Genomic DNA, 11325 nt, shown 5'->3' on the forward strand with positions numbered 1-11325 from the left:
TGGTGAATAAGAGGTAGCTGAGTAATAGGGGGTTCCAGGAGCAGTAATAGTTGCTGTGACTGCATATCTTACTGGGACCAGAGAATTCATATAGGGCAGAGTAAGTAAGCAGGCTTTGGGTTTGATAACACTAAGTACAGCTCCTTATACTTTGTGGCATAGAAGAAAGCGACTTGCAGCTGAAATACTGTGTAGTGACTGAAACCCTTCTTATGCTATTTTGATGTTCGTGTTACAACAGCAACTGAAAATCATGTGGCTGTAGCAGCTGGAATTTTAATCCTTTTAATTATGATAGATTTTCAAAGCATGTTCTGGCTGTTTTGGTCAGTTGACTGTATAGTATGTACAATAACATCAAGTGATTGCACAAATTCTGAGAGCAGTGGTCGCCTCACTGGAATGGGATGTATTTTTAGGTCTGTCTGCTAGTAACAGTCAAGTGCATGTACTTAAGCATCTCATATGAACAGAAGCTAGTTGCTGACACTACACAGTCAGAAAAGGACAGCTGTTCATTCTTGCTATGGTCATTGATCTGACACTATCTTCTCACCACATTGTGGCAAGGAAAACAATGGGGTATAAACACATGTTACTGGTATGTATTTTAGTGGCAGAGTTTTTCTTCAGGTCAGTAATGACACTCTTTGCTAGTTCTTTAAATTTTCTGTAATTGGAGGAAATTAAAGCACTTTGTTACCTTCAGCAAGAATTTTCTTTTATTTCCTCTTTACCCAACAGTTTTTTCTTTTACAAGGCAATGTTTGGGAAGAGGGTGTAGTAAGAGTGTTATATTGGTTATGGTTCCTCAAAGGAAAATGCTTTTAATCAATCCAAGAGGTACTGAGTTCCATGGTTCACAAAGTTAGCTTACAAAATGAGGTAGCCATTTGTAGATTAATGAATGTGCTAATTCCTGAGGTCTTATCCATTTATTTAATCATTTTGATAGAGTATTATTATTTTATTTTTTAAGCCTTTGGACTTAATTTGCAATTTGATAATCGGGTTATATCAAAAGCCTTAGGTAGTTTAAACAGTCCAGGAAATCATGACTGCCCAAAACAGCTGTTGAGCTTGAAGCCCAGGTATTAAAATTAAAAATTTAGAAGAGGACATTTAATATACATATAAAAGGACTTTGTAGTAATCTATAAATAAAATGTGACATTTTGAGTAAATAGAAGTTCTGCAGCAGGTGCTGTGAGGTTAAGGCTTGTAAGCAGGACACATAATTTTACTGAATGTCCTGTTGATGATCTACTGTTGTCCAAAGAGATTTTCAATTACATATTAATTAAGGAGTCAAAGAATTTGAATTTTAAGAGAAATGGCAAACTAATATTAAACTTCTTAGCAACCAATAAAATTTGTATTTTTGGAAACTAAAAGAATAGGTTACTTGAGCTGTTTAATGAAACACACACATAACTTCAGTTACAGACATCTGTTAATAGAACTAAATTAGCATCTACATATTGGTAAAACATTGGTATTTTAGTGTCTGCTCTGGCTTTCTTGTACTGTCTGTTAGTGATAGATGATGTTTTGGTCAGGCTTTGTCTTCCACACTTTAAAATTTCATATGCTTGTATGAAGTCGTTAAGTTTTGAGGAATATTAGCTTATATCTGAAAGGAGTCCAGGAGCCTGAGAAAAGCCAGTATCATCAAGCAACTCAGGTTTCACTATCTGACTTGTAAAGACCAAGATAGTGTGGTAGGGAGGAGGATGTTTTACTGTCTTAATAGAATGTTCTTCTGTGTAAGCTCACATAGGCTATTTAAAGGTAGTGTTTAATGATGGTTGACTAATTTAGGGTATGTCTATACAAATGATGCAGGCAAACACAAGCTCAGTTGACTGCGTTCTGAGCTGTCTGCGTACAGGCCGGCTTTGGCCTAGAAGCAATAGAACAGTGCTAGCATAACAGCAGTGTGTGAGCTAACACACCTGCCTTCTGCTCCAGAAGTGGTTCACTTCTGGCCATCTTAAAAGTAAGCAGGGCATGCAGCTTTTTGGTAAGTAAACTTAAAAAAAAAACCCAAACAAAGAAACAAAACAACACCCCCAAAAAACCCCAAACCCAAAACCGAACCCCCCCAAAACCCTCTTGAAACCACTGAACATATTTATGGATAACTGATTAAATTAAGCTGTAGTAATACAGACTAGGCTCTGTGAGGGCTCTTTCAATATGAACTGGCAATTGTCTTTGTAAGTGTTGTTTCCATTTTGTGTTAAGCAATTTAAAATGTGCACATAACCTAAGAGCTTCCTTTTGATCTCTGCTTACCGTTTGGCTTAAGGAAATCTAGAGTTTGTTTTCAGTATTGGTGTAAAAGACTGAAGTTTTCTTTGGTCTAGCAACAGATAGGCTGTTGTGCTTGGCAGGAATTATGTAGAGATGGCTTTGCTGGAAGAAGTAAAAATATCTCCAGATAAGTCAATTTTCTCATTTTAATTCTTTACTGAAAACATTTCAGCTCTTTGCAATAGTTGCTATCTGATTTAATATGCAAGCTGAAAACAGGTTGTGTGCCAGAAGGGTTTCATAAAATGTTTAGCAAGTCAGTCACTTGAGTTCAGTAACTGATGCACTTGATCATTTATTCAAATCTTACTAGGTAAATAAATATTAAGGTGTGGTGGGGAAAACTCAGCTGTGTTTTTGCCTGCTGAGTGTATCACATACGCTTCTTTGTTAGAAGTGCTCCGGAGAGTGGGTGGCTAAAATATTTGAGTTACCCAAATTACGATGGATGGGGGGATGATGCTACTTAAAGATGGTGTGAATTTGAAAGCATTAAAAAGTATGAGTGCGTGAAGTGTCACATAAATTTCTATTTAAATGCTTTAAGTTAGAGTGTCTAAAAGGCAGTTTTGTTTCCTCTTACCTTCAGTTTGAACAAAAGGAATAATATTAAGCTGTTTTATTTTTACAGTTTAGATTCTGTAAGCATTAATTTTTCAAGGAAATCATGGGAGGGTGGGGAGTGAGGAAAAGATAGAATTGAGCAATATATTTTTGACACAGTGTTTTGAGATTTGTCTTTGTGCAAGTCATTCTCTGATTTTTCTGAATTACATTCCCTAGTGCTATCAATCCTGAGGAGTTTGTTAGAGCATAGGGGAGAGGTTGGTTACTTGTGTGAGCCTGCACTTCAGCTGGTGATGATTCCAGAGATTCTCCAAGTATGGTATAAAGATATGAAGTTTACTCTCTTCCCCTTCATCCTCCCCTTTTTTTTTTCTTCCATTCCACCACAAAGAATTGAATATTTTGTTTGTGTCAGTATGTTTTAATATTATGCAATGAGTTTTTTTTGGATTTTTATTGCTCTTTGGTCTTGTAAAGTTGTTGACATACCCTTACACTCAGAACTGCTGGTATTGGCATTAAAAAATTCACCTTTTGTGGGTTGAATTGGAGGTATAGATAAGACCTTGTTGGGCAGTAAGTTTTATGTGAAAGACTTAAGTGAAATAAGGGGACTTAGTTAATGCATAGTATAATTGCTACCCTTGGGCAGCAACTACTATAAAAATAAGGGAGGAGCTATAGGCTATGGATGAAGAAGAATGAAGAGCTGTTGTAAAGGGCTGTTGTCAGAAGCACAGAATGGGGAAAATGGGACACAACAGGGAACCAAGATACATGCTGAGGGCTGCAGATTGGTTTTCCACAGAACTGCATGAAGAGGGTATCAGAAGTTTAGATGGTAGCAAGCAGACCAGGGAATAGGTTGCCGCTGTTTCATTTGGAGAACTGGAGATGAGGATGAATCTGGCTTCCTTTAATTGTCCCCCTACTCTGTAGAGCTGCATGGTTTATGATTTTAGGTAGTAGGCCATAGAAGTAGTAGGAGAAATAGAGTATTTTGTTTTCATTGAGTCTTCCATTTGTAATGGGAAGGGGAAAAGAGCTATTCCAGAGGGATGACTATACAGCATTTTTGCCTAATTTGTATGTACTATACCTGGTGAATAAATGCATGTCTGTGTTGTGAACTCTGATAAATGTGTGTCTTTAATTTTCAGGTGAACCTTTAGATACAATTTCTTTGAGATAAAATGTCACATTTTCTTAAAATGGCTACTGATAAGTTCACATTGTGTTAATATATATCTTTCTGTACATGCAGAAGATGAAAAACTGCAAATAAAAGTAAATATTAACAATATTGAGTTACATTCTATACTTTTGTCTCTTTTTTTTTTTCTTTTTTACTCAGAATTGGATTTACAGTCATGGAGGAACATCAGCAACATTTACACTGTGTGAACTGTGTTAGTCGTCGTTGTATGACCAGACCAGAGCCTGGCATTTCCTGTGATCTGATTGGCTGCCCATTGGTTTGTGGAGCAGTTTTTCACTCATGTAAAGCTGAGGAACATCGTATATTATGTCCACTTGAAAGAGTGCCTTGTTTGAACAGTGGCTTTGGATGTCCCTTCATAGTAGCCCGAAATAAAATTGCTGATCATCTAGAAGTTTGTCCTGCAAGTGTGGTATGTTGTACCATGGAGTGGAATAGATGGCCAGTCAGTTACGCAGACCGAAAATCTTACGAAAATCTGAGTAAAGATGTTGATGAAGTGGAGCAACTAGATATGGCTTTAGCCCTTCAAGACCAGCGAATGTTATTAGAATCACTTAAAGTAGCAACTATGATGTCAAAAGCAGGTGATCAAATATCAGAATCTAGAGAGCAAACCTCTGTCAAATCAAGTGCCCCAGATACAGTGCATTCAAATGGTTTAATGCCTGTAGATGAAGAGTCTTATGGTGCTCTTTATCAAGCTACTGTAGAAACAACAAGGAGTTTAGCAGCTGCTCTGGATATCCTGAACACTGCTACAAGGGACATTAATATGTTAAGTTCAAGCCTCTGCAATTCACCACAGGAAATTAAAGAAGATGCTGAGATTAAAGAGCAAGCTTCTAATGGCATTATTAAGGATAAGAAGTCTGACCATGAATATCCAGATGAAGATAACATAGGAGCAGTTGGGGGGATAAAATTTGACAGCCTGAGTCAAAACTCACAAATGGAGCAAAATGGTTCTAGTGATATTTATGATGTAGTGCAAAAACATGACTTAAATCTAAACCTCAGTAACTCCTCAGTTTTGTGTAATGGCTTTCATGTAGAAAACGAATGTTCAAAGGTGTTGGACCAGAATGAAGATCTTGGTGTATCTAATTCAAAACCATCCAGTGTAGCAAATGGTGAATGTACTGCTTCTCATGATGATGAAGCATTACAGTGTTGCAGCTCCCTCCCTGTAACAGCACAACTTAAAGAAGTAGTATCAGCTGATCACTTAGTTAATGGCAGTGTTAATCATGTACTGGTTCCCCATAATGCTAATGAAGAAGAAATGTTAGAGAGACAAGTGGAGCAAGAAAGATTGAGAAATGTAGATGCATTTTCACTTTTACGGCATCGATCGTACAACTTCATTGTTAACAACTATTGGTCTACATTAAAAGAAGACAAAGCTGTTGATACATCAGATTTGGAGATAACAGAAGATCCTATGGGTCTTCAAGGGATTGATCTAATCACTGCAGCTCTGTTGTTTTGCCTAGGAGACTCTCCCGGCGGTAGAGGGATATCAGAAAGTCGTGCTGTTGATGTGTATCGCATTGACTTTGGGACCCAGACGTTTTCTCTCCCATCTGCTATACTGGCCACGAATACAATGGTGGGGGAAATAGCTTCAGCTTCTGCGTGTGATCATGCCAACCCACAGCTCTCAAATCCAAGTCCATTCCAGACCCTTGGCCTGGATTTGGTATTGGAATATGTGGCTAGATACCAAACAAAACAGCGTTCAATGTTTACATTTGTTTGTGGACAGTTGTTTAGGAGGAATGAATTTTCATCGCATTTTAAGAATGTGCATGGTGACATTCATGCTGGCCTTAACGGCTGGATGGAGCAGAGGTGTCCTTTGGCATATTATGGGTGTACATACTCTCAACGAAGGTTTTGCCCTTCAACACAAGGGGCAAAAATTATTCATGACCGCCACTTACGGTCATTTGGAGTTCAGCCTTGTATTTCCACAGTATTAGTAGAGCCAGCAAAAAGCTGCTTAATTGGACTACACAATGACCATCTGAGTAGTCTGCCTTTTGAGGTTCTGCAGCACATCGCTAGTTTTCTAGATGGTTTTAGTCTATGTCAGCTTTCCAGAGTGTCACGTTTGATGAGAGATGTGTGTGGAAGCTTGCTTCAAGCACGTGGAATGGTGATACTACTATGGGAGAAGAGAAAGTATGCAGATAGAAGTTCCTGGCAGATAAAAGAAAAGGTAAGTTATTCTGAAAGTGAAAGGGAAAGTATTAAATTGGTCATGTCTCTGCTTTTTCCCTTAATATTTTCCTTGATCACTGTTGTTCCTCCTGTTTTTTGATGCACTATCCCTTCAAGAAACTTGTACCGAGCAACAATTAGTTGATAGCAGGTTTGTTCAGTCTTTTTCACACTTGAAGAAGTAGAAGTACTGCTGGTCTAGTTTTTACTTGATTTAAATAAATGAACTTCTTTTTCCCAAGATTTATAAATATTAGGTGATTACTCTTTAATACCAGTATTTAATGAAAGTGCAGAAGTTGCCTACAAAGTTTGCTTTTCTTGCCTGATGCTGTTTACAGCAATTTTAATTTTTGCTCTCCTTGAGATCCTGTCCATTGCCATGATATTGAGTGCCTTAAGGAAGTAAATAATTCTTAAAACCTTTGGGTGACCTTTCTATAGTACAGTTTTTACCATCCCAGTCTCCCCTAACTTGCAGAGTTATCCACAGCAATCCTTTAGAATTGTAGAAGTTGATAATTTCAGAATGATTGTTGTGACTGGTCATGCAATACTTAGTCATTTAACTTCTGATTGCATCTACTTTGTAGATGCAAAAATTACTGCCTTTTTTGCCAGTGTTCAGAATCTGACTCAGGCGGAGACTGGTAATACAAAATTTAGCATTGCATGTTTTGGTCATGTTGGTTTCTAGTATCATTTATAGTAGATGTAAAACATTGCCTGCAAGCATTAGAGCAGAAGGATTTAAATCCTGCTCTGAGTTCAGGTACCTTAAAACATTTTGAGGCTAAGTGCAACTTATTTTCTAGGTTTGGCGCTTCAGTACAGCCTTCTGTACTGTGAATGAGTGGAAGTTTGCTGACATCGTAAGCATGGCTGACCACTTGAAGAAATGTAGCTATAATGCTGTAGAGAGAAGAGAGGAGGCTGTTCCGCTGCCATGTATGTGTGTAACAAGAGAACTCACTAAAGAAGGACGTTCACTGCGCTCTGTTTTGAAACCAGTACTTTAAATATTGCAACCACTCCAATTGCACATACACTCAAGCACCTGATATAACCTCGGTAATCTTATGTGACACTTTATTAATGTACTAAAGATACTTTCTAGCTAAATCTACTCTGTCACTGTGTATATAAGGTTTGAAGTGACATTTATTTTTTATAATACTGTTTAGCTGGAAAGTAATGAAAGTTGCCTTAATGTTTGAAAAATTCGGAACTTGCTGGACAGGGTAGTTTTATCTAACTTATATAATTTAAGAACAAAATCCTAAAGTGTGTTTTCTGGTTCACTGGTGCCCATTTTACTGTTGACTGATAACATTTCAAAAATGGCCTCCAAATGGTATGCACATTTAGATAGGAAACACTGAATTGTACTTTCTGTATTTGGTCTATTATTTTTTTTATAACAAATTATCCAAATATTTGAAAGATAAGGAAGAATTCAAAACTCTGTAGTAGATATCTCAAACACAGTTTTAAGCATGTCTTTTCTCATTACATCAGTGTTCTAGTGCTCTTCCTAGTTGACAGGTGATCTAGGATGAGCTTTTTTCTGAAGTTTTTGTTGTGGTTTTTATTTTTTTAGCAGCAATCTAAGCAAACTCGGATTTAAAGCAGATCAATTTTTAGTACAACTTTCTTTTGACCTGTCAACAATGATTATTTCTTTTCTGAACTATTAACAAGTTATTTCACTTTTGGGAGCAAAACTTTTAGAGCTAAAAACGTGGAATACTAGTTTTACGTTCACACCTACAATGATATCGATTTAAAATGTTTTTCCTTGTCCTGCAGTAGGCTGAGGGTTAAATTGCTTGAGGATTCAGAAATTCAAAGTATGTGATGAACAGTTACGAATTTATAATGCAGCTAATGAAGCAGCTTCACTTGTTCTATGGTGTTGTGAGGTATATTGTCTCCTTTTCTGTTAATCTGTCTATAAAAATGCTGCTTTTTTGAGGAGCATTTAAAATTACTGGGATATATAGCAAATGTATCATCTTCATAAGATGAGACATGATTTGTTAATTGCATAAGGCATATCAGAAATATATGTTCAGCCACATCTGTTAAGCAAACAACTCCAATTTGCTTCCAGTCTTCCATAATAAAAGATCTCACAAAGTGTTTGCAAACAGAAAAGACATGCTATGAAAAATGGCCTGATACCAAAAATGTGTAATAACTTGAACAGACTTTCCAACTTGTGTGTATTAATTTTGGTGTCTGTAGCCTGTTGCACTTAGCAACTGTGCCACAAAGCTAAAACAGAAACAGACCAGAGCATGGAACAAAGAAATACAGATTGTATTTCCATTATAGGACAAAATAAGAGATTAGTAAGGAGGAGATGTTTACAAAAATGGCTAATTTATTACTCATAATTTCTGTACTGGACACTTGTTTATGGCTACTCTGGCTGCAATTTGCAGCTTTGGTATCTGTGCATTTCCCTTTCTGGTTCCAGTCCAGCTTAACATTCACTGCCTTTTTCTATCCAGAGTGCTACAGGTGCCCAGAAAAAAATCAAATCTATTTCTTCAGTGCCATGAGTTGAAATTTTAAGAGCTCAAACAGCCTCGACCTTCAAACTACATGTTATTTTTCCACAATTTCTCTTTGTTTATTTTGTTTGGAGAGAGGAAAGGTGAGTAAACCTTCTACAGAAGTTAGCAACATTTGCAATAATTCTTAGCTGTTACCACAGCTATCTGGAAAGAAGAATCTAGATTCATGTATAGGTCTGACTACATCAACTGCATTTTAGGTAGGGATTTTAAACACACCCTACCCCCACCCTTGGTGTCTTAGTAAAATGCTCATTACCCACAAATTCTTCAATATGTGGCAGGAGGGAGACTTTCATCAGTTCTGTTCTTTTAGCTCTAATGGCTCCTTGCTGCTGCTCTCCAGTGTTTAAAAGTGATTGTGTGACTGGAAGGATCGTGAATGTTGAGGAGTTTATGCTTGCGTCTATGGCTAAATCTACTTTAAAACATCTGTTTTGGGTTGCTGGTATTTTTTAGTCAGCAGTGTGGTGGTTTTGGTACTTGGCATTCTTTGTAACTACCCAGAACCCTTGTATGTATGGTAGGCAGGCATGTGTTGAGGTTGCTTAGGGGAAGAGGGTGTTCAGTTAGAGGAACTGGTGTTGGTAGAGTCTTGCTTGTAGCACAGTGCAGATCTACATCTAAAGTATCATCAGTTGTTGATCTATTAAAATGATTTTTTTAACTACTTGGTGTTCTTCTTAAGAAATAACACTATTTCTCTATACATGCACTTTTGTTTTCAAATGTAGATACAGGCTTTTATGTTAAATTAGTTTATTTTTTATGAGAATCCAGAGCTATTAAAATACCAATGTTGTAAACAAAATCTCTGCCTTGTAAACTGCTTCAAATGCAGGAATACAATATGGTTAGGATAAAAACTTTTTTTACACTGCTATGCAGTTTGTAAAACATCTGTGATATATATTAGTCTATGAAAATGTGGTTTGTTCACATTTGCCCTTCAATTTTAAAAATGTTGTATCCCTTTCCTGGTACATCTTCTTTACAGCATATATAGACAGCTGTTCCAGTTTTTCTTTTACTTGATACCACATTGCTACTTTGTTTAAAATATATGTTTTCAATCATTATGCAATATTTTTTTGCAATGTCTGTTGAAATCCTAATAAAACTTTTGGAGTTTCTCTTTTAGTATGTTTGTACTTCTTGTAAAGCTTATCAGCCTCCCAGTGTTCAAACATGGTGCTCAATGTCTGCCTCTGTGATTTCATTAAGTACTCAAAAAATTAAGTTACATAAAGGAATCTATTTTCAAACACTTTAAACATTGCACAATTTGGAAATGATATATGTCCACTTCAGTATGAAGATTGGTCATTTGTTTTTATACTGTACACCCATTTCTACTGCTTTGATCCATTATGCAGCATAGATTCCCTTCCACATTTAAAGATCTAACTGTAACACTGAAGACTTACGTTGTGCCTTGTAGGCTCATTTTGATTATTTTTTTTCTGAATAATAAATTAGGATATCTGATCAATATGATAGAGAACTGTTATGCAAAGAGCATTTTCAGTGCATTGTCTCATGAGTGACGTTTTCTATAGAAAGTTGTTGCTTAAATTGGTACAAAAGATAATAGTTGTAGTTCAGACTGACTGTGGAATGGCAAAACCAAAACCTCAGTAAAATAGAAGACTGCCCAGAAATTGGCCTTTTGCCCTGCCAGTTGCTAGTATGAGTATACTAATAGTCTTTACAAATAAAAATGGACCTATAATACATAAATTTGATAATAAATTAATCTAAACTCAGTGTTGTGGTGTGACTCATGTTTTTATTTCAGCTGTTACAAACTTGTGACTATTTTACTTATTAGGCCATGTTAGCATTTTATTTTTCTCTTTAAATCAAGTATTGAGTAAAATGCAATCTTTACTGAATATGAGATATGTTTTCGGTGTAGCTTCTACATGCTGGTGGTGTCAGACACAATATTTGCTAAGAATAATATTAAAATAAGGTCCTTTGGATATGGAGAATTCATCTGTGTGGTTACCATCAGTATTTGCCTGAAAAAGGGAGCAAAAATGTGTTAGGGAATGCAAGGAGCAAAATAAGAAGACTGATAGCATTCAGCACAGCTTACTAATGGCCTGGCAGTCAAGAAAATGTTATTAATCATCATTAGATGCACTATGAAATGTGACAGGAAAACTCCATGCCTCTGCCATTTTGACAAAACAAATTCTGCAGCACATGCCAGTAGAAGGTATGCAAACATGGTCTCAGGAGTAGAAAAATGCGTACAGGATGAGCATGCATGATTTTAACAGCAAAATATTGCGGGGAAAGCTGGAATTTTGTGAGTGTGAATTTACATAAGGCTAGATTTGTACAATCAAAAAATGTGATTTCTGCTTTGAGGATATTTAAATGTTCTGGTGCTTAGTTTCATCCTAA

General features: G+C 36.5%; 1 protein-coding gene across 3 annotated transcripts in view; it reads left to right on the top strand.

The window, feature by feature from the left end:
• The window catches only part of FBXO30 (F-box protein 30), a 19545-nt gene extending 9495 nt beyond the window's left edge, over positions 1 to 10050 (top strand). For all 3 annotated transcript variants that reach the window (XM_005150101.3, XM_031049792.2, XM_031049793.2), the window contains exons 3-4: positions 4238 to 6326; positions 7144 to 10050. In XM_005150101.3, coding sequence (XP_005150158.1) covers positions 4254 to 6326; positions 7144 to 7347 — 2277 coding nt within the window. In that variant the 5' untranslated portion in view covers positions 4238 to 4253 and the 3' untranslated portion in view covers positions 7348 to 10050. The remainder of the gene's footprint in view (positions 1 to 4237; positions 6327 to 7143) is intronic.
• The last annotated feature ends 1275 nt before the right edge of the window (positions 10051 to 11325 follow it).

The sequence above is a fragment of the Melopsittacus undulatus genome, chromosome 3, assembly GCF_012275295.1.
Source record: "Melopsittacus undulatus isolate bMelUnd1 chromosome 3, bMelUnd1.mat.Z, whole genome shotgun sequence".
NCBI classification, from domain to species: Eukaryota; Metazoa; Chordata; class Aves; order Psittaciformes; family Psittaculidae; genus Melopsittacus; species Melopsittacus undulatus.